General features: G+C 42.2%; 2 protein-coding genes across 5 annotated transcripts in view; both read right to left on the bottom strand.

Moving 5' to 3' along the window:
- Nucleotides 1-4167: 4167 nt before the first annotated feature.
- On the bottom strand, nucleotides 4168-13664 carry LOC109675901 (sperm motility kinase 2B-like; the record flags this gene model as incomplete). Its single annotated transcript, XM_074057396.1, has 3 exons — nucleotides 4168-11310; nucleotides 12112-12169; nucleotides 13121-13664. Coding segments are annotated over 3 exons (1755 nt in total), but the record flags the coding sequence as incomplete, so codon positions are not given.
- Nucleotides 13665-17769: 4105 nt separating this feature from the next.
- The window catches only part of Sec24a (SEC24 homolog A, COPII coat complex component), a 78417-nt gene continuing 73239 nt past the window's right edge, over nucleotides 17770-22947 (bottom strand). For all 4 annotated transcript variants that reach the window (XM_074057313.1, XM_074057311.1, XM_074057312.1 and 1 more), the window contains 2 exons: nucleotides 21161-21264; nucleotides 17770-20649 (listed from right to left, as the gene is read on the bottom strand). In XM_074057313.1, the coding sequence (XP_073913414.1) occupies nucleotides 20535-20649; nucleotides 21161-21264 (219 nt within the window). In that variant the 3' untranslated portion in view covers nucleotides 17770-20534. The remainder of the gene's footprint in view (nucleotides 20650-21160; nucleotides 21265-22947) is intronic.

The following is a 22947-nucleotide window of genomic DNA, read 5'->3' as shown; positions in this document are numbered from 1 at the left end:
CCACTGTCATTAGGGATCGTTTCAGTTCCTTCTCACAAAGATGCTACTGATCATTCCCATCCTTCCTTGATTCCAAGGTGACTGCAGGAGAGAATAACTCAGAGCAAAGCACCTCAGGTACAAAACTGAGACAGAGATGCTAAGCCTTTCTCCTTTTTTCAGTAGATTTGTGTGCCCAAGGAAGGAGTCAGTGCTTTTCAGCAAAAGCAAATGTTTTTGCATTGCTTAAATTCTCCCCTTATGTTTGAACATTTCTCAATGTTGAGGGAAATAGAAGACCAAACCTACAAATTACGGCATATTCCTATGTTTTTATAGGAAACACATTTAAGAACATAATAGCAGAAAACCTCCAGAATATCAAGAACGAGATACTCATCCAGGCACAGGAGGTCTGTAGGACAATAAACTGACACAACCACTGAATGTCAGGGTCGTGGGGAAAGGGAAAGGGAGGGTAATAGGGCAGGTTAGACAGATAAAAGCACCATAATTTACAGGTAAAATGCCAAGGTAAAACCCTTTTGAACAATGAACATACACTTAAACACTGAAGGATAGGCATGCAAAACAGGTGATGTTAGGGAGAGGGCACTAGTGGAAGGGGGAAGGGCAAATGAAGAGGATAAAGAAGGGTGAATATGGTCCATGAATTTCCTATACGTGCATGAAGATGGAACACCGAAACAGGATGAATTCAGTTTATGAAGCCGGGAGGTGGAAGAGGGAGAATAATGGTGAGGATGAATCTAACAGAGTTCAAAGTACTCATATGTGGAAATGTCACCACAAAATCCCCTGTATCACTTTACAAATTAATACAATGGTTAAATCAAGACATATACGTGCAGGCCAGATTTCAAGTAGCAAGATTGTCCAAACGTCACGGTCTTTTTGTGTTGTTTTTTGGTTTTTGGTATTTTTTTTTTTCCTGAATGTTACCTTTACAAATGGCAGGATGGACAAAAGTTTTATTGACCATTTTTGTATGTGGAAGGTTTAGATGTCATGCATTTGAATTAAAGAGAGCATGAGCTGGTCATTTCACATGCACACATTCACACTTTCCATTCTGAAAATGTTTGCATAATGGTTAGGTAAAATTGAGACACGCACCTCTACATATTTCCAATTGCACGCGTATGAGACCAACCAGAGCAAACAGTCCAGAAAACCCCATCTCCAAATTAACTAGAGAAAAATAAGCTGGAGGCTTGTCTCAAGCAGTAGAGAGCCTGCTTTCCAAGCTCAAAACTCTGAGCTTAAACCCCAGTTCCACCAAAAAAAAAATTTAAAAAGAAAAAAAGACTTTTACATGGACAGATACTTAAATGAACTCTGCTTCAGTTAAAGTTTAGCTTCCTAAGTAGTCAAAAGTTTCACAAGACCAACAGGAAACACATGTGATTATCTTGAGACAACACAAAACCTTCCTTTAAGACAGCTTCTTGCAATCGTTACTAAGAATAGATCAATATTGAAATAGACTTGTCATTAAAAACTTAGAGAATCAGGTTTTAGTTTTACTCTGTATGCTAGATTTGAACCTCAGAAAATTCTTTAGGCAATTTTTAAATTATAGCTAACTTAATCACACATATAAACCTTTGATAAGCTTCATCTTATACACAGTTTGATGATCTACTTGTGTATACTTAACATAACTTTCCACACCTCTTGTTTTCTTGACTTAGCCCTTTGTTTTCGTTTTCAAACAATTCTTTAGAACAAAAGGTATTTTAAAATTCTTTTTCATCCAAAAGCATTGTGATATGTCTGGTATTTTTTTCCTATTTGCTGATTTCTGTCTCTTTTTTGTAATTTGAAGGATGAAATAATTTTTATAAATTTTTTAACTGACACAAAGTTGTTTCTTTTCCCCGTCAAATAAAGCACTCTTACTAGCCTTACATTTCAATAAAACCCAGGAAGAAAGGCAATATTAAACTGCTTCTCAATACAATAGCAATTTACAAATATGCATTTGTTAATAGATCTAATTACAGATGTGAGTTGAATGCAAATAAATAAATAAGTACATTTAGGTAGATAAATAAAAACAACCTATTAGAACTGATAAGCAGCAGGTTCAGCAAGATTACAGAACACAATATCAATACAGTCCAAAAGTAACTAAGAAGACAGGGAAAGGGCATAGTCACATAGGGACACTTACAGTACACAACAGTAATACAGTTTTAGAAATTTAAGTCCATCTCAGTGAAAGACTAAAGCTACAAACATTTTTTGAAAGAAATTAAGCTCTAAATAATGGAACCTTCTTCCATGTTCATGAACTATTAATGTTGTTAAGATGGCAATGCTCATCCTGTGACGGATTCAATGTAATCTTCCTCAAAATCCCATCTAACTTATTTGCAGGATTTGAAAAGCCAATTTTGAGATTCATATAGAAATTCAAGGAACCCAGAAAAGTCACCATCTTTACTGAGAAGTACAAAGATAGAAGACTCACACTTACTGATTTCCAAACTAAGTTCAATACATTAAGGGAAATCGCTCAAGGCCCAACCAAAAAACGAGTCCTCTTTCATTCCAGGATCAGAGGGGACGTGCACAAGCACACCACCCTAGGCCCTGAGACACTGGAGGGTCTGCCAGTTCTTCCCACATGTTTTATCAGGCAATCCCCACCAGACAGACAAACTCCAAAATCTTCAACAAAGCCTCCCAAACTCATTTCTCAACCTAAGTAAAAATGGCTCCAAGGCCTTCAGAACTTCAATGAAGGAGGTATCAAGGACTGAAAAGAGGTGACAGGCTCATTGTCTATGGCAACTGCCAACTCCCTTTCACTACAGTGAGCCCTTAGGCTCTGTACACTAGGCCTAGCCTTAGTTGAGCTAATCCCAGGCAACCAAAGGTTCTACCATAGTTCAACTTAGCCTGCTACAATAACGGCCAGCCTGGACATTTCAGTTCCAACTGCCAAAATCCACGTCCCCCACCAGACTCATGTCCATGCTTCAAACAGGAGTGCCACTGGAAATGGGACTGACTGCCTTTCCTTTTCCACCAGGATTCCAAGCCTAGGACTCCCATGAACAGCCTATTCTTTGTGATTGGCAGATGCCTCTGACCTAGTTCCTGGACTATGAGGCATCAACAGATGGGGGAGACCTGTAGCTCAATTGACATGGTCTAGGAGCTCAACAGGCTCCTGTGTTCTTTATCTCCATCTCCCTCGAAGCCCTGAACGTGGCAGGAAATAAAATTACTTTTCTGATAGAGATGGGAGCTTCATCGTCTGTCCTAGTTATTGTTCCAGGACTCACATTTCAATCCCTGATCCTCCTCCCAGAAATAAATGGACAGCCCCAACAGGGTTGCTTACTTGCTGCTTGCTGCTTGTTTGCTCACTGGAGACCACTGTTTTCCCTGGCACTGCCTAAATTCCCCTGTCCTACTCTTGATAGACATATCTAATCCTAGCTAGGATCAGCTTAGTGTCTATAACACATTTAGCACTGGGTCTGCCTTTTTTTTTTTTTTTTGGTAATGGGCAGTGAACTCACTGTCTTGCACTTCCTATGCAATGCTCTACCATTTGAGCTATAACCCCAGTCAGCAGTGTCCACTCTTGACTGGCATTTCTGGCCCCATAACCACAAGTCACCCTAACTTTTAACCCTTTGTAACTTCACTAAATTCCCACTGAGGTCTGGGACACTAGGCTCCCTGGACGTCTGTTTCCTTGACTCTAGCCAAATATTTCTGAAAGACTTCAACTTCTCCCTCAGGGGCCTCTCAAATCTTCTAAAGCCAGAGGCCCAAAGAGGACTCTGGCTAAATTTTTATCAGCTGGCCTAAAACCCCCTTGCAATTTCCCCTGCAACAGCCCCATCCTGGCAGTAAAAAAAAAACCAAAATAAAACAAACCACAAGAGTTGGTTCTTAAAGGATGGTACAAGATCTCAGGTCACCAGTGAGGCAGTTCTCCCCCCACCCCAATTGTCCCTAACCCACATACACTACTAAGTCAAATCCCACAGGGTCCCTGGTTACAGTCCTAAATTTAAAAGAAGCCTTCTTTTGCATCCCTGTACACCAAGATTCCCCATTCTTGTTTCTTTCATTCTCTCTCTCTCTCTCTCTCTCTCTCTCTCTCTCTCTCTCTCTCTGTTTCTTTCTCTGTCATAAACTCTTACAGCATGTAGATGATCTGCTCCTGTGTAGCCCCCCTCAAACATACCACACAACCTAATTTACCACATGACAAGGGATATAGGGTCAACCCTTCCAAGGGCCAAATATCAGTTTCACAAGTCACTAACCTGGGTCTCACCACTACCTCACACTTTAGGGCCTCCACGATCCTGTAACCAGATAATCCGGGATTTATCATACCCCCATCAAAAAGAGGACCTTTTATGCTCTCTGGGTCTGGCTGGATACTTCCATCTGTCAATTCCTCCACATATTCTTTCCCAAATAAAACCTGTGCTGACATTGAGCGGTCCCCTCACCTATCTCTCCCTGTGTTTCTCAGTTAATGAGGAATTTGATGGACTGTGAATGGATCCATGGTCTGGTGACATGTGAGCAGACATCAAAGAGATCATATGATCACACGTCTTTTCTTGGAGGGCATGCATAGGGACGTGATTAAACATACTGACTTCTATAAATTAAGAGAAACCACTCAAGGCACCATCAAAAGCATTTCCCTGTTTCGTTCCAGGGTAGGAGGGCCATGCACAAATACTCCATCCTAAGGACTGAGATACTGGAGGATCTAGCAATTCTTGTTATACATCTCATCAGGCAATTCTCACCAGACATTAGACAAAAACTCCAAAATCTGTGAAAGGGCCCCTCAAACTTCCTTCTCAACCTAACTAAAAATGGCATTCACGCCCTTCAAAAGGAGGCATTCACAGATGAAAAGTGGTGACATGCTGATTGTATGGCCATGGCCACTGCTAACTGCATTTCACTGCAGGGTGGCCTCAGGCTGTGGACACTAGCCCCAGCCTTACTTGACCTAATCCCAGGATACCACAGGTTCCCCCATGGTCCTCATTCACCTACTATAATTGTGGCCAGCCTGGACATTTCAGTTCCAATGGCCAAAATCCATGTCTCCCACTTGACTCATGTCCATGCTTCAAACAGGAGTGCCACTCAAAGTGGGACTGCCCTTCCCTTGCCCTCAGGAGAGGTCATTTGAAGCCCAGGATCCTCATGAACAGCTTATGTGGGGTGACTGGCAGATGCATGGTGACTTGGACTATGAGGAATAAACACCTAGGGGAGACCCACAGCTCAACTGATGGGGCCGAGGGGTTATACAGGCTCCTGTGTTCTCCATCTCCATGGAGTACTCCCATTTAACCCTGAATGTGGCAGGAAATAAAATTACTTTTCTGATGGAGGTGGGGGATCCATATTCTTCCCTAGTTATCATCCCTGGACCTCCTTATCAGTCCCCAATCCTCCTTACAGGAATAGATGGACAGGCCCAATAATGTTCCTTACTCCCCTGCTTGTCAGCTCACTAGAGACCTCTGTCTTTACTCACTCTTTCCTGGTACTGCCTAATGCCCCTGTCTTATTCAAGCTAGGATGAGCCTTAGTGTCCAGAACACAGGTAACACTAGGTTCAGTCTTTTTGTTTGTTTCAATACTGGTCTTTGTACTCAGTGTCTTGCACTTGGTATACAGGCGTTCTATCATTTGAGCTACAGCCTCAGTTGACAGTGTCTACTCTTGACTGGCACTTTTGGCCCCACAAGCACAACTCACCATTGATCCTTTCTAACTTCACCAAATTCCTACTGAGGTCTGGAACCCTAAGCTCTGTGGACATTCCTTTCTCCTACTCAAGTCTGAAAGACTTCAGCTTTTTCACCAGTTGACCCAATATCCCTTCAAACCAGAGGCCCAAAGAGGACTCTAGCTCCTCATTCCTAAATTTTGATTGGCTGACCGAAAACCTCCTGGAAATTTCCCCTGCAATACTCCCTACTGGCAGTTAAAAACCAGATGGCTCTTATAGGATGGAACCAGATCTCAGGGCCATCAGCAAGGGAGTTTTCCCTCTCCCCGCCATTGTTCCTTACACATGTAGTCTAGTAACTCAAATCCCCACAGAGCTCCCTAGTTTATAATCCTAGAATCAAACGATGCCTCCTTTTGTATCCCTGTGCACCAAGATTCCCAATTCCTTTCGTCTTTGAGTGGAGAGATGACCCCAATACTCAGATTGCCCAGCAGTTAACCTAGACAGTCCTGCCCCACTGCCCTCCCCCATCTCTCCTTTTGCAATATATCAGTACAGCTCTAACAAAAAACCTGGAATTCAATAGCCAGGAGTCTGAGGCTCACACCTGTAATCCTAGCTATTCAGGAGGCAGAGATCAGGAGGATCCTAGTTCAAAGCCAGCCCAGGCAAAAAAGTTCATGAAATCCTATCTCGAAAAACCCTTCACAAAAATAGGGCTAAAGGAGAGGCTCAAGGTGAAGACCCTGAGTTCAAGGCCCAGTACCACCAAAAAAAGAAAGAAAGAAAAGAAGACGGAGGAGGAGGAGGAAGATGGAGGAAGGAAGAAGAAGAGGGGAGAGGGAGGGGGAGGCGAAGGATTAGGAGGAGGAGGGGGAGGGGGAGGAGAAGAAGAAGAAAGAAGCAGCAGCAGCAGAAGCAGCAGCAGCAGCAGCTGAGATTTAAATACCATCTGGGGAGTACAGACACTGGATTCATGAGGGTGCATAGTTTCACCTGCTAAGGATTAAATTTCCTTTTAAGAATAAGGTTTTCTTAAACAAGGAGCCTCTACACTGAGCCCCCAAATGGGCCGAGCCCTTTCTGTCTGAAAGCAAGCCCTTACCACTGCCCCTGGCTTGGGAAAACTCTTCCACATATGTCCATGAGGACAGGTGACTGCCTTGGAGTCCATGGCGCCCGCCAATCACCACGCAGCACACTCTGTCAAGGATGCGCCCATTTCTCAGGGCCTTGGCCTCAGTAGCTCAGGCGTCTAAACTGACCCCGAGGCGAGGGATGACAGTGCTGAACTCCATCAAGTAACAGGCATTTGAAACTTGAAGGCCTCCCATGGCTATGCGACAGCCACTTTCACAAGTACCAAGGTCTCTTTCTAGGCACCTCAGACCTCCATTGCAGTCTGGTCAAACTCTGAATCCTGCTAAGTTACTAGCAGACCAAACACTGACCCCACACTCCAACACTCTTACCTGGAAGTCATTGCTCTGATCAACACATCCAGGTGGGAACCTCCAGGATGCTCCATCACTGACCCTGATACCACCTGCTCACTGATGGCAGCAGGTTTATGATTGGCAGGAAACAGGTTTCTGCTTATGCAGTTGTCAGACTGCATATGCCTCAGAAAGCACACACACAATCATCTGGAATAAAATGGACTTTTAACAGCCTAAAACTCTCCACTGAAACATGTCCCTGGAATCATAATCTTACCAGAGGCCATCAAACTGCAAATGTGGTAGCCATAATTCATTGCCAAACCCACAAGAAAGCCATAGGCCAGGTACCTTTGGCTAACAAACTGCCTGCCAAATAAGTTGAGGAAGCAGCAACTTTCCTCCCTCATCCCTTTCTACCCTCTCTCCAGTTTAACTCTAGGGAAATTGAGGAGGCCATAGCTAAAGGATCTCAAGCACCAGACCATCACCTGCTCCTTCCTGGATCTTCCCAATGGAAGATTTCATCAGTCTACCTTTCTTGGAGCCAATTCCTTGAGTGCTCCAAGGGGGAATGTATGGTGTACTTGTGGAAGACTGTTGCTTTTGGGCTAATGGATCAGGACAAATTCAAACTAATATTCATGAACGACCCACCAAGCCTCTCAACTTAAAGAAGAATCCACCCATGGATGGCTCTCAAGGGAAAATATCTGGCCAGTGTTATCCCAAGGTTTCTGCTGATCTTGGGCCCTCTAGTTTCTATTTTAGTTCTTTTGCCACTGGTCTGTGCCTTAATGTTCTAACTAGATTTCTTTCTTTTTGTCTCGATGCCATAAAGTTACAAATCAAGCTACAACATGGGCTCCATTCTCTGCTGCCTGACCCTTCAATGCCCCTTAGCACCCTGGCCCAGGCTTCCATACAATTTTAATCCATGTTCAATTAGACTCTGTCATGTCCCCATGGCCTGCACCATCACCCTCTGCCAGAACAAAGTACACATAGGCAGGAACATGACTACCACCCTTCACAGCTCAAAGAGTTACAAGAAGATAAGACATTCTCCCCACTAAAACAAGGATTTGTTCTGTTGTTCTGTCAGGGGGTGTGGAGGAGCTCCCATTTTAAGGAAACATGGCAGACAAAAGCACACTAAGGAACAGATGGAAGGTTCGGGGTGGATCATGTCTGCTGGGCAGAACACAGAAGTAAAAGCCAAGCTTGCAGAGATGTTCCCCCTTGCATTCAGTTCAAACCTTGATCCTGGGAAGGAACAACCAATCAGTATGTGTGCACAAAGGGAGCCAGTCAAAAGTCGCCTAACCAGAGGTATAAAATCTGTTCTCACCCCTGTACCCGCCAGCTATGCTCCTTTCTGTAACGCCCACCACCGTTTCCCCTTTTACTGCTGACCTAAGAAATCTTTGTGTTCTCTGTCTGGGTAAATTCTTTTACCAACCCAAGATTCCCAAACATCTGACAGGAAGGAGTCAGTGCTTTTCAGTAAAAACAGTAAAGCACCTCTTACACAAGTATGTCCTAAGATAACAGTAAGTACCATGTAGCACACATATACCAGGAATGTAGTCATTTGTCATTGTGACATATTATGTACTGTACATAACTATTTGCTACACTTTTACATGACTAGAGCACACTGTTTATGACAGCATCAAGGGAGAAGTGCATTCGCACTCCACCCTTAGGATGACTACCACGTCATCAGACAAGAGAAATTTTCAGCTCAATTGTGATCTATGGGTCTATTATGGTGGAAGAGGTCTGTGTTGGCAGACACATTGCTGTGAGGCCTATGACCACACATTCATAACGTGCAAACATCACCACCATCCATCTCCACAACTCTTTTTTAAAGCATTTTTCCCCTCAGTGGTTGGTAAAAATCCAGAGCCCTTTGCATGCTAGGCCAGGACTCCCCACTGAGCTAGGCTGGTAGCCAAGGAAAACTGAAACTGTCCACTCAGCAGTAACTCCCTGTCCTCTCTAGTAGCCATTCCTGCCTTTCTCAGTTGGTGGTGCAGAGGGAGCCCAGGATCTGTGCATGCTCAGCTCCTGTTCTGCTGCTGCACTGCATTCTCAGCCACGGCCTCTAGGATTTCCACCACCCCGAGTACCTGCGTGTGTGGACTTCCGTCCACATTCGTAGATTGGTGGCGGGGAAGGTGTGGCCAGCGTCCACACCTGTGACTCAAACTCCAGCGTCCCCATCCAGAAGTAGGAACCTCCGCCCTGCTCTGCCCAGGCCTGTTGAGCATGAGCACATGGGGTCCTTAGGAGGGACCAACCGAATGAGGGCAATTCGGATGCTGCATCCCTCCTCTATGTGCGTGGCTCTCACCGCTCTCCTCCCAGGACAACAGTCCCCCTGCTGTTCACTAGGAGGTGAAGAGAACCGGCATCCTGACTGACAGGTGGAAAGGGATGCAAGCTGGAGCAGGTCCAGACTATGTTGATGCCAGGAAGCAATTGGAGGATGCAGAGGAAGGCGCTTGTCTTCAGACCTTCAGCACACCGATCGTAAGATTGGAAATACGGACGTTCAGCAGCAGCACTTTCGGTGCCTATTTCAAACCTTGAGGGCACTTGAAAAAGTACATGCCTGGTCTATTCCCAGGCTTTCCTCACATTTTGGTTCCAGGTGATTTTCTTAGTGGAGACCTCCATGTCCCATGAGGAGAGGCCCATGACCATGGGCCATTCCATGGAAAGATGGTTTCACTCCTCACTCCTGTGCTGGACAGAGGCCTTTGCTGGGCTTGCTGGGCTCACAGCAGCTTGAAAGTCCTGCTTGAATCCTTCCTGCAGCTGGCTGAGGATATACCTGGTCCAACCCCCACACTATGGTGAAAGGATGCACCGCACACGGGGTCCTCTGGCTCTCTGTTGTTACTGTGCCTTTCTCAGCTGTCTGTAGCTTTCACTGAAGCCACTTAGTTGTGGAAGTGAGGGTGTCACTTTTGGCCCCGCACACAACAACACAGTCTTAAAACAGAGTTCACAATCCTCCTCCTCACCCTCTTCCAGCCTTGAATATTCCCGCTGGAAGGCACTGTGGCCACATCGTGGGGCTGCCCGCTGGTGAAGGCGTGTTCATCTGAGGACATTCCCTTAGAGGACATGCCACTCTCTACCTCCCCAGGGGGCGGAGCAGCCGCAGGACCAGGCTGGGGGACGATGCTTGTGGTAGAGACATTCCTTGGCAGGATGCAGAGGGGAACATTAGGCAGGCTGGCTGTTCCTCTGCCCCTGTGCCCTGTCTTGTCATCGGAGGACAACGTGAAGGTCTGAAGAAGGCCAGGTGCACTGGCTCTCCTCCTTAGGGGGGGAGCAAAGGTGGAAGGGTCTGCAGGGGATGGGGTGGGCACAATCTCTGGGCGCACCTGGGGCTTAATTCGGGCTCTGAATGTAACCTCCTGGCACATTTGATCTCTCAACATGAGGTAGGTGGCCATCGCCTCATCAAATCGTCTCTGCAGTAGAGACTGGCGAATGTCATCTGGGTTGTAACCCAGGTCACGCATGGCCACCACGATTGCAGGGTCCGGGTGTTTGGGCAGACGCTCCACAGCTGGACTAGGTGACCCTTCCTCCCCTTGCCTTAGCCAAGGGTGCCCCACGATGTGGTCTACAGTGGGCCTCTCACTAGGGTTTTTCGTGAGCATCTGAACTATGACATTTCTCAAGCCCATAGAAAGGTATCTGGGTATGTCATACCTTAATTCCAGGACTGCCCGCCGCACCTGCATAACAGTCTCCCCTCTAAAGGGCAAGGCTCCCGTCACCATACAGTAGAGGACGACGCCCAGGCTCCAGACGTCCACCTTTCGGCCATCATAGGGTAGGCGCAGGAATACTTCAGGTGCCCGGTGTGTAAAGGCACCACACCAATCTGTGAGCTCCTCTCCAATGGAGTACCTGGTGCCAAGGCCAAAGTCGATGACTTTCACGTTGCCTTCAGTATCAAGCAGGATGTTGTCAGCTTTCAGGTCTCTGTGCACAATGCCTCTGTCGTGACAGTATTTGACTGCACACAGGATCTGCTTGAAAATGCCACGGGCCTTCTCCTCACACAGGCGCTGGGCGTCTTTTTTTTTTTTTTTTTTCCTAGGTAACTTCATTTATTAAATGCTACTGATTGAAATTTTGTGCATAGTTGGCTAAATCAATTTGCTCCATTGTATTAATTAAGAGGTACACAGGTTTTTTTTTTTTACAGAAAAAGTGGCACCGAACATAAACATTTCTGTGATTTCTCTTTGTGACATTCAAAGTCAGATTAATTTCTAATTAGAATTCTATACATCATACAATTCATATTTCTTTCCTGTGTGAACCTAGATCCAGCATTCAAGACCTGTGAGAGATGTTGGAAGGTATTAGCCAGCATTAGGTTCAGCACATGGTCTATTATTCCCCAGTCCCTGTCCAAAAGCTCTGCCCACATTTCAGGAACCTAATCCTCTTGGCTGAGTGGCTTTAGTGCCAGGTCAGCCTCTACCACAGAAGAATGTAAACTCCAGACAATAGAACTTTACCAGATCCCTGATGATCCTGCTTGTCTTGCAGACTCTCCCTCTCAGACTGAAAGAGAAAACATTACTTACCTATCTCCTTCCCACTACCAAGATGGTTCCCTCAGCATGACAGGAATATGAGCCATGGTGTATGTGGGAGTGAAGTCACCAGACACAGAAATAAGCATTGATGATCCTGTGACCTCACCTCCCCACAGGACAGAAATGATGAGTTCCCCTGTGTGGTCAATGGCACTGCAGATTTTGTAGTTGTACATATGAAAACTTTTCCTTACTTTCAGACTTCCAGAAACAGTTAAAAGTTTTTTGGTCATGGTAAGCATCTCCACAGAGCCATATGGGCATATAGAGGAGATGATTGCTCTTCTACCATCTCTGGGATAGCAAGTGTCTCACATGGAGGCAGCAGGGAAAGTGCAGGTGTGAGTCTAGAGGGAGAGACATTTTATTAAAATGGAATTAACCATAAAAATGTGTGCCCCTGGGTCATGAACTTCTATAAGAAGTTATTTGTCCTATAAACATTGCTCTCTAGTTCTCCAGTCTCCTAAACTGCACCATTAACATGGCTAAGATTACAGACATCCACAGAATGACAAGAGAAGAGGAAAATGAGGAGAATTTTGCAAAGATTCAAAATTCACTCAAGACTAGTTGTATAACTCTGTATGAACTAATTGGAAAGTGTAGCTGAGGTAGGTAATGTTAAATTCAGAAATAACACTAAGAACCCACTATCCCTTCACTAAATAATACTTTATTGGAGCCCTCTAAAAGGGCAACTCCACCAAAGAGAGCAACAGGGATAGATCACACCTGTGTGTGTGAATATATATATATATTTCTTTCTCCACTAAATATGCAGAACAAAGGAAGAATATTAAGACCTGCAAGAGAGAAACAAGTCAACCCATCTGAATAAGAGCATATTTCTCAAAAGAAAGTCTAAAAGTAAGAAGAGTATGGAATATTTTCCAAGTTCTGAGAGAAAGTAACTGTCAACCTACATTAATATAGGAGAAATAAGAAATCTTTCACAATATACAGAAAATAAATCAATTCATGATCCCTAAACCAGCATTTCAGAAGATATTTTTTTTTCATTTTTCTTTTATTATTCATATGTGCATACAAGGCTTGGTTTATTTCTCCCCCCTGCCCCCACCCCCTCCCTTACCACCCACTCCACCCCCTCCCGCTCCCCCCCTCAATACCCAGCAGAAACTATTTTGCCCTTATCTCTAATTTTGTTGTAGAGAGAGTATAAGCAATAATAGGAAGGAACAAGGGGTTTTGCTGGTTGAGATAAAGATAGCTATACAGGGAGTTGACTCACATTGATTTCCTGTGCGTGGGTGTTACCTTCTAGGTAAAGGCACCACACCAATCTGTGAGCTCCTCTCCAATGGAGTACCTGGTGCCAAGGCCAAAGTCGATGACTTTCACGTTGCCTTCAGTATCAAGCAGGATGTTGTCAGCTTTCAGGTCTCTGTGCACAATGCCTCTGTCGTGACAGTATTTGACTGCACACAGGATCTGCTTGAAAATGCCACAGGCCTTCTCCTCACACAGGCGCTGGGCGTCTTTGATATGCTGCCGGAGCTGCCCTCCGCTCACGTACTCCATGACCAGGTAGACATGGTCCACTGTTTCGATCACCTGAAACAGTCTGATGATGTTAGGGTGGTCCAGTGTCTTCAGTATAGAGATTTCATTCGCAAGGTAGGAGCTTTTCTCCCACTTCTGCTGTAGTTTTACTGCAACCTGGGTTCTCGTGAGGCGGTGGTAGGCAAGTTTCACATAGCCAAAGTGGCCTTCGCCTATGGTCCTCAGGAGCCAATACTGAGCCTTGAGGATCTCATCAGGGGACCTGGCACTGAGAGAGCGCTGTGCTGTCAGCCACTCATACCTCTCACCATAGAATGATCATGGCATCTTTACCAAATTTTAGAAAAGAAACAAATTAAAAAGCCCAAAAGAAAAAATAACCAAGAATAAAAACAAAAAACAATGTTCCCTGAGGGGGGAAAAAAAAAAGAAAATGTAACAGAAAAACAAAGGAAAAAGAAAGAAAAATATCAAATCAAAAAGTAAATAAAAATGAAAAATAGTAGGAAAAACAGAGAACAAAAACAAAGACCAAAAACCAAAATCCCAAAATCCGTCAACCAAGCTTTGTAGTTGTCCAGCAGGTCACCAACCAAGAGCTTCCTGCGCTGTATGGACAAAAATCCAGCTCAGGCAAATTCCTTATATACCTGCTGGCTGGCAGTTGGCCTTACTCACAATGGCCCCTCGGTGATGTCAGAGAACAAGTGAACCAATCACAGCTGGGCACAAGCCACAAGTCTTGTCTCATTGGTCCAAAGACCATCACAACTTAAAAAAAAAAAAATTCAAAGGATAACCTACTCCAACAATTGCTTCCTTGGTGGGTCATGGAGACTGGTATTTACTCCTGTGAAGCTGAAGTCCCTGGATGCTTCAATGGCCTCTTCAGTTGGATTCTGAAAATCTGTCATAACTTTTGGCTTTTAAATACCTCATCCTGAGCAGAGGCTCTGGAGTTTCAGGAACTATGAGGAAAGAATGACAGAAGAGGAGGTCTCCCCAAGAGCAGGCAGGTGGCTGGGTAAAATAGCACTCCACAGGCTTGCCAGATATGTCCCAAACAACAACCTTGTCATTGGACCAGGGACCAGGAGAGAAAGATAATGCCATATTTGGATAAAATGCAACTCCAGAGACACAGACAAATACAGTCTGATTCTTCTTCAATGTCTGCCTAAATTATTTAGAAGTATCATAATGAAAGAAGCTAAATAAATGAAATGATTAAACAGATCACCAAAAAATAAAATAATTAAAAATAAATAAAGACCTCATCCTATCTACACTCAAGTTATTCAATTCCTTTGTCTTTAAACCTGGAGTGATTGATGTTAAACTAATCCTTTGGTAGCGGTTCTCAAACATGTACCACTGTCACAAAAAACTGTTTCTCAAAGCACCATGGAGCACTTTTAACATCAATTGCAGGTGGCAGGAGGTAGACAGCCCCCTTCACCATAATTTGCCTCATCAGATTTCTTATCAGAAACCTTGGAACCCAGAAGGCAGTGGGTGGGTATTTTCAAAGTGATGAAGAATAAAACCATCTGCCAAGAATTATAGCAGAGAAAGAGTGAGTCAACCCATTTGTTCTGCTGTTACAAAATGCCTTAGAGAGGGTTATGTGTAATTGACAGAAATTTATTTCTCACAGTTGTGCAGGTTGGCAACAGACTAAGCCTGAGTTCTGATAAAGTAGTGGGGAGATAGAGACGGCATAGTAGAGAGGTAAAACCTGAGGAATCTGAGCGTGGAGAGGGTCACATAACACTGGGGAGGGGGAAAGTCACGTAGCAGTGGGGTAAAGTAGCCTATGGAATTGCATATAACCATATATGGATTAGACTTTGCTTTTTCCTTCTGTAACCTGCTTGCAAGGATCTATAAGGGGAGACCCCTTTGTTCTAGGGGCTCAGCCTTTGGACAGGAGTCCTCTGCGTCTGTGCCGGCACAATAAAACATTGCTTCCTGCTAAACTGCCTCAGTGTCCCATCTCAGCCTGAGATTCCCACAACAGTATTAAAATTTTATTAAATGCTAGCCAGACACTGGTGGCTCATGCCTGTGATCCAAGCTACTTGGGAGGCTTTGCACTTGCAAAAAGTTATTAAATGCTTTTTGTGTTTACATCTATTAAGATCATATTTGAGTTTTCTTTTTGTTAGTTTGATAAATTACATTGGATTTTACTTAGCAAGGGTTGGTTTTTATGGTCACAGCACACTTGGCTGTTCCAGTAACAGTGCCCCTCCTCCATGAATCCCTATCCCTGTGTCCTTATTTGTCACCCCTCCCACATTGGTCCAATAAGTTGTTTTGGTCAAGATCTGTTGTGATTTGGCCAATGAAATATTAGCCAATGTGACACAAGCAGAGGCTTGAAGAGCACTTGTGCACTGGGCTTGCTGTGTTCTGCTGCATGCTGGGAATCCTGTGCCAACAGAAGGCTGAGGTGACCTGACGCAGATGTGACTCAGCTGACAGCCAGCTCCACTGCCAGACATGTGAGGGAGGCCGTGCCATCAGATGGCTGTCACTGCCCGAGGACTCAGGTAGACCAGCAGAGCTGTCCAGGTGTGCCTTCCTGTGCAGCTAACCACAGAATCACAAGCACAGAGAACAGGTGTTTTCAGACACTGTTTTTGTGTGCTTTGTTAGGCAGTGACAACTGATACAGGGAATGTAGAACTATTCAGTTTGTCTGTAACTTCTAAATAAGTATTGGACATTTCCATGTTTCTAATAATTATCCGTTGTTTTGAAATTTCATAGTGACTTTTAGAAAAGAGTTGTAGTAATTCTCATAAAGAATCCCCCACAGTATCTCGTATCACACACACTTTTTAATTCCTAGTGCGATGTTCCTTTTTTCTTTTGTTGCCAGAGGCTTGTCTTGATCTGTTTTTCGTTTTCTTTTTGGTTCTAGGATTTGATCTCAGGACCTTCCGGTTGCTAAGCAGGAACTCTACCACTTGAGTGATGGCACCAGTCCTTTACCTTGTTTTTTTTTGGAATGGGTCATCCATTTTTGCCTACATTGGCTGGATGTTGATACTCCTATTTATGTCTCCTACATAGCTGAGACCACAGGTGTGCCCCATCATTCTCTGCTTGTTAATTGAGATGGGGTATCAATATCATTTTGCCTGGGTTGGCCTTGATTCCAGATCCTCAGAACCTCTACCTACTGAGTAGCTGGGATTACAGGCATGTACCACCATACCTGCCTTCTTTTTCTAATTCTTTAAATGGGTACTTGGCTTATTTTTATCCTTTTCCTTTCTTGAATATACTAACAAAATATTTTAATTTTTTCTTCAGCGATGTACATGTCTGTCTAGTCACTGCTGTAGCTAATTCTCACAAATTTTCTTACATGATGTTCCAATGCCCTTCATTTTTTTGTGTGTGTGTGACTGCACAAGAAACCCAGGGACTTCTGCACAATAGGCAAGTGCTATACCTTCCAGCCCTAATTTCCAAATATTGTGTAATTCATCCTCCCCGTGAATTCTTTAGACACACTTTCAAATGTAATGGGGTTGTTTTGTCTCTTTGGGTTGACCTGTAATTTTATAAAAATAATAGAAAACAGTATGCTAGGTATTCATAACTTGCTTTATGTCCTGGTTGAGGTATAAACTTTTTCTATAAAGGGCCAGGTAATAAATGTTTTTACTTTGTACCGTCTGTTGCATCCATTCAACTCTGGTAGCCTGTTGTGAGTACAGCTACAGACAGCATACTACAAGTGGGTGTGGATGTGTTTATTTTGTCCTTTTTGTACTGGTTATTTTTGAGATGGGGTCTTGCTTTACATCTGGCCTGGCATGGACCAGCTCGCCCCCAGCCTCAGAGGCTTTCATTATGGTCCAAAGGGAAAAATGGGTTGAGGCACAGCATGTAGCGGGCGGTTGGCTGCCCAGAAAAGCCTGGTCCTGGGTTTTTAGGCCCAGCTAAAACATTTGACAAGACAGCCTTGGCAGCCAGACCTCTGGCCCTGTCCCAAGACCTCCAAGATGGATGCCAACTAGAGCATCTACCTCCCAGTATAGGGAGGGTCCAGGATAAATTTGTTTTGAACCTTGTCTCCCAAGGGTGGAATAGCCTGTTGGGTAAGCGGAGGCTGAGCAGACGATACCCTGAGGCAATAATTCTGTCAAGTCCCTGGATCGGCAGCCTAACCTGCGAACTTGCTAGAAATGAAAATTCTCAGACCTCACCCCAGAAACCTGAATCAAAAACTCCAAAGGTCTGGCCCAGCAATCTGTAACCTTAAAGAGCTCTTCAAAGTTTCACGATGCACATGCCTGCAATCCTAGCATTCTGGACACAGAGGCAGAAGGATCCAGAGTTCCAGGCCAGCCCAGGCTACATAGCAAGACCCCGCCTCAAAAAAAAAAAAATTGCCAGTCACTGTATGTAAGCTTAATTTTATTGGATAGCCAAATTCATGAGTTAGCACAGATCAAACGATTGTTTGCATGGGTTACAAATGACTTTTTCTTTTTTACAGGAATAAAACAGTGAAAATTACAAACTGTAAAAAGGAAGACAAACCTTGTCTCCATTTCAGAGAAGCAAGATTTTACACAGCACATTGAAGATCAAGATATTTTGAGAACAAGAATTTAATGTTATAATATTATACACTACTTTACAAAATTAAAATTTCTATATAAGGACTATATTTGTAATAGCTAACAAAATCTTGAAATCACATTTGGTGGTCCCCTAGATAATAGATAGCTGTTATGCATCCTTGATTAGAAGAAATAAATCTTTTAGTAGAATTATTGCAAAACAGTCTATCAGACTAAAGGCAATGAAAATATATGCAAACTAAAATAAGTGGTACTGCTTGAGTGAATAATAGTAGTCAGACTTACAGAACTGTTATTTAAAAAATTCTAGAAATTAGAAAAATAGAGTCTTTTTATGGTAGTGGTAGAACTGCCATGCTCAGAGTCAGTCATGTACCAAGACTGCCCTTGTCTCTTACTTTAGTAGTTATAGATCTGTAGAAAATTCAAGGATCATTCATAATTTACAACTATGATAAAAAATATGACAGTGTAAATATTAGTTGCTTTACATCAAGAAGTCACACAAGATGACATGGCTGTAGTACTCTACTGCCAAAAAAAAAAATTTTTTTTAATGCAATATTGCAAAAAACAATTGTTTTATGTTAATCTCCCCAAAAGGTTCATTCATTCTCTCATTAAATGGAGAGCAAATGCTGTAAATCTTAAATAAAGTTATGTTTTTTAATGACCTGTCATAAAATTACTCTGGATTGCACGTTACACAGTATCTAAAATAAACTGTAAAGTAAATTTGTGAAGTAAACTAAGAATGCGTGTGGTCATAACAAGCATCCTACCCACTCAGGGATGGAGCGAGGCACAAGGAGGGTTATCCTAGAAGCAAAACATTTTTCCCTCTGGAATATTCTTTCCTACAATTAAGAAAAGGCCTACAAATATCAACATTTAAAATCACATTGAGACGACTTCAGTTTTTTAAGAGACATCAGTACATAATGACCATTTCTTAACAAGAAGGCAAAATACAAATTTACTTTAATTTGCTGTAATTTGAAAGTTGCTTCCTAATAAATGAAAGAGCTTTCAAGAAAAGTTACACTTCAGTGTACAACTGGTACGAAAAAAGTCTTAACACTGCTTAAGGGAGATGATAATTTCATCACTATTCTGAACCAGCTGGGAAGCAGTAGTTATAGACACTAAGAGGGACCTGCTTCTTTCCTACCCCAACAACTCAGTTAAAGTCAGCCCAAATGGACGTAAACCTGAAAAATACTCTTTCAATGGTGATCACACAGACCCAGATTGTAAACACATTTTCTAATCTGTTAAAACAATAAAACAAAAATCTTTTCCTCAAGCATTACATATGCACATCTTTTAAGAAGTTCAAACAAGTCAAAATGAATCTGTGAAAACTGAGCCAAACTCTTTTAAAAAGATACCGTATCACAGCACTTTCAATGTACAGATGTATAATTTACCTATTTGTAAACAAAGTTGCTCAATTGTTGTGACTATGCTATTTTTCTAGCTGAAACAGATCACTCTCTGAAGCATTTTCAAGAATCTTGTTTCTTTCATCACTTCCACATATCAGATCTGGATAATCTTGACATCCACTGAAGACAGAGCAGCACCGTGCTTTAATAGGTCTTAATACCCAAAATATCTGAGTGGCTTCCAATTTAATTATTAAACTCCTGAGAAATAAGACTGATGCATTTTGAGATAGCATTTAGAAACTTTTACCTTCTTGCATTCACCCCCATTTCACTAAAATAACACTTTTTTTCTTAATCTGAGCAGAAATGTACCACAGCAACACCCACTTAGAGGATGAAGGTAACTAAAATTTCTCATCCCTATTATCACTGCCAGTCCCAGCATACTGACAAAGACAGCTCACAACCTTGTCGTCAGAATACAGCAGCATGTCCAAGCCTTCTGCAGCCCAATCAGAAAAGCGCCTAATTATCGCTTTCGCTTCAAATTAAAGTGACTTTGTCTTCAAGTGGAGAGAACACTGACAGATTTCAAAGCATGGACACATTCCTTCATATTCTTTTCAAGACAGACTAGGTTAGTTTCCTCTAGTTTCAGTTAATGTGATGATCCTGCTCCTTTCTTGAAAGGAGAAAGAAAAAAGGCATGGAGAAAAAATTCTAGCTTTTCTACAATCTATTACTTTTGGATTTTCCGAATTTAAAATATCATTACCAATGGATTTGAAATTTCCCTGCAACTCTTAGTCTTGTGAGGTTTTAAATGTAGCAGCCAAAAACTCAGAAAAATAAAAAATGAGAATTATACATGTGGAACATACAAGTATTTTACAAAATGAATTTTGCCTCTGCAATATTGTCCTATTTCAATCCACAACTCAAACATAATTGGCAGCAAAGGAAAAATGTATCCAATCATAGGTAGATATATTTTGATTTGAAAAATACAGTATTTTTTTTTGATTCTCTGCGGTGGTCCTTTGTTTGCTATAGTTTGTTGAGATCACAGTGAAAACATCTCAATCATCACATTTAAGTCACAAACTTAAATAGAAAAGGAAGGTACGACACATTCCCAGGAATTCTGCATTGTTGTGATTTCCTTAATAATACTAAGTCCGATTTCTTCACTTATTCACTTGCTGCTGTATATGCAAGAGGAATTCATAATATGACAAAGCAGATTCTGTTCTGTCTTCCACCATGTTTTGAAGGAAGTTTGCTTTCATTGGACTCTCATCCCTTAGGAATGAAAGGCAAAAATATTTATAAACATTGGGTAAAATGTAATGGTAAAAGAAATAGCAACAGAGTGCAAGTGTGAAGCCCTGAGTACAAAGCTCATACCTCCAAAAACAAAAAAAAAAAAAAGAAAGAAAAAGAAAAACAGTGGATCTGTCACAGATTTTTTGACCTACTGTAATAACTATCATATTTACCTTATAAATGGCTACTTCTAGAAGTTTTCTCTGAGAAGATTTGGTTAATTATGTAAACTTTATGTTGTTTAAGGGCAAGTATATACTGGAATTAGGAGAAACTGTGAAGTTTTTTAGTAACAAGTTTCTTAAAAGCTTAGTAATTCCAATAATTGTTTACAAAGCACAATTCTGTACTATTTATTAAATACAATTATTTTTCCTTTTTTCTATATCCACATAATTTGCTTAAGCATTAGTTTGCATATATCTGATTCAAAACAGGTCCTTGCAAGACCGAACAAAGTGTGTTACACATGAAAAACTTGACTTACCTTATTACATAAAGTACTGGGAAAAATGGTCTCTGCTCTCTAAGCCATGAGATAAAAGCTATTGTTCTGGCAGACTCTGGTGTATCGAGTTCTGGAAGGTCTATCTGTTACACAAAACCAACAATATCCAATTACCTCTAAGTAAGTGTCTACTAAATGGACTATAACACTCTTCAAATTTTACTGTGTTTGTGAATCCATCACCTGCTGGTTTTGTTGATCCAGACAGTGAATACTTTAGGCTTGGAACTCATTTCATCTCTGTTGCAAAAACTCAACTCTGCCATCATTACATTAACATGGCCATAGATGATATATAAGTGAATGGGCACAGCTATGTTCCAATAAAACAAAATTACAAAATAGGTGGCAGGCCTCCTTGAACAGGAAAACATCTTAACTCTTCTCTACATTTTTATGACCTTTAGAATGAACTGATTCATTCTGGTGCTTGTTAACAAAATGACACTTTATTTTCTCATTAGTTAAAATACCTACTCACTCAGTCCAGTAATTTTTCTCAAGGCCTGGAAGCCAGTGCTTATTCAAGGTATAATCTTGACACATCAGTCTTTTTAAATAGCTGAATCCCCTAATGACTTCATAAATGTAGAGCTAGAACCCATCACTTAAAACCTGCCAATATGGAAAAGTGATGAAATAAAACACATATTCCAAAGGTGGATACAAGCTGGCAAGAGGGACTAAGAAATAAAAACACTAAGTAAGATTGTTTTTTACTTTTTTTATCCATTTCTCCCCCCTGTCCTCCACCCCCTCCCTCTCTTCTCACCCCCCTAAGGTTGTTTATTATTGATTTTAACTTTATAAATCAAAACTATCCAAATGCTATAGATTCCTCATGAACTATTTTAACTATTCCTTCATAAGCGAGACCATTCTTATTTTACAAGACTATTTGTAGTGACTTCTTCAAGACCACATGGCTAGTGATACACAAAGGTCCATTATTCCTTTCTTAAATAACCAATGTTAATCCAATGGACAGTAACCATCTGTCATTTGCGAGGTTAAACCAGGGTGTCAAGTAGTTTAGTTCTTATTCCAAAACAGCCAAAGACTAGAAGTATTGCTCAAGTTGTAAAGAGCCTGCTTTGCAAGTTTAAAGTCCTCTGAGTTCAAACTCCCGTCATTAAAAAAAAAAAAACTTGCTAAGCACCTGCCTGGCAAGTGAGAGGTCCTGGGTTCAATTTGCTGCCCCCACCCCACCCCAAAGAAAAGAGGGAAGGAAAGAAGAGAGGAGGGGCCTTTCCAAAGAATGAGAAATCACTTATCAAAAGAAAACAAAACAAAACAGAAAAATGCCACACCACCAGACTGGGGGTATAGTTCAATGGTAGACTACTTGCCTACAATGTGTGAGGCATAGCATCAGCACCATAAAAGAGAAAATGAAAGAGAGACAGAGAAAGAGAGACCCATGACACAAATATCATTTGTCATAACCTCTTTTTTTGGGTCATTAACTAAATTCATTGCTTTCTCCTCCAAATAGAACACTGTCTTAAACACGTAAGAAGAGAGACAAGTTAATAATGCAAAGTCACATGAGGAATGCCATTCTTTTTTTGACGATACTGAGGAACCTTAACTCACGTCTCACATTTGCTAAGTAGGCACTCTACCACTTGAACTTTTGTGTTGGGTATTTTTGAAATAGGGTCTCTTGAACTACTTGCCCACGCTGGCTGTAAACCATGATCCTCCTGATCACTGCCTCCTGAGTAACTATAATTAAAGGCATGAGTCACCAGTACCCACTTAAG

Source organism: Castor canadensis, chromosome 16 (genome assembly GCF_047511655.1).
Source record: "Castor canadensis chromosome 16, mCasCan1.hap1v2, whole genome shotgun sequence".
In the NCBI taxonomy this organism is placed as follows: domain Eukaryota; kingdom Metazoa; phylum Chordata; class Mammalia; order Rodentia; family Castoridae; genus Castor; species Castor canadensis.
Note: the sequence above shows the minus strand (reverse complement) of the source record. Positions and strands in the feature narration are given on the sequence as shown.